General features: G+C 58.5%; 1 protein-coding gene across 2 annotated transcripts in view; it reads left to right on the plus strand.

Annotated features, from left to right (window-relative positions):
• LOC119591893 (glutamate receptor ionotropic, NMDA 2B-like) overlaps positions 1-714 on the plus strand; it is a 182,298-nt gene that overhangs the window by 177,451 nt on the left and 4,133 nt on the right. For both annotated transcript variants that reach the window (XM_037940640.1, XM_037940642.1), the window contains exon 20: positions 3-196. In XM_037940640.1, coding sequence (XP_037796568.1) covers positions 3-196 — 194 coding nt within the window. The remainder of the gene's footprint in view (positions 1-2; positions 197-714) is intronic.

Raw genomic sequence — 714 nt, forward strand, 5'->3', positions numbered from 1 at the left:
AGAGCATGGGCAAGTCGCTGAGCTTCCCCGGGGCGGTGTTCGAGAGCCAGGACGTGCTGCGGGCGCACCGGTGCCAGGACCCGCTGTGCGACACCCACCTGTGGAAGGTCAAGCACGAGCTGGACATGGCGCGCCTTCGCATCCAGCACCTGGAGAACCAGCTGGTCGACCACGGACTCCGGCCGCCCCACAAGAAGTAAGTTTTGTCTCGAGCCTCGTTTCCGCAAGGGCGTGTCGGTGTCGAGCCAAGGAACCCTTGCGGTAAGTAAGGATAAGGAGCCTGATTACGACGGGCAAGACCCGCCACCCCACCCACCCAGCTCATGAAGAAGCCGAAGGGTTTCCCGCGGCCGAGGCCTTTTCGCACGGATGCGCGCGCCCGAGAGGCTGCCGCAAAGCGCTCTCTGGGCCCGCGATGCGCGAGGAGGCGAGAGGCTGCCGCAGAGGCCCTCTTGGCCGGGAACAGGATCCCCTTCTGGTTCATTTAAGGCATTTTACGCTTCCCTTCTATAGACTTTCCTTTCAAAGTGCCAAGGCCTATTTAAATAACTCCTCTCAGACTGCGGCTCTCACTGTTGCTGGTTTCTTAAGCTCATCCCAGGCAGAGATTTTTGGTTCTCCCCCCCCTCCCCCTGGTAACGAATGGAACTGAGGGGAGACAAAAAATTCATTGAACGTCTTTTCGTCACTGTTAGGATTCTTGTATGGAAGAAA

The sequence above is a fragment of the Penaeus monodon genome, chromosome 29 (genome assembly GCF_015228065.2).
Source record: "Penaeus monodon isolate SGIC_2016 chromosome 29, NSTDA_Pmon_1, whole genome shotgun sequence".
In the NCBI taxonomy this organism is placed as follows: Eukaryota; Metazoa; Arthropoda; class Malacostraca; order Decapoda; family Penaeidae; genus Penaeus; species Penaeus monodon.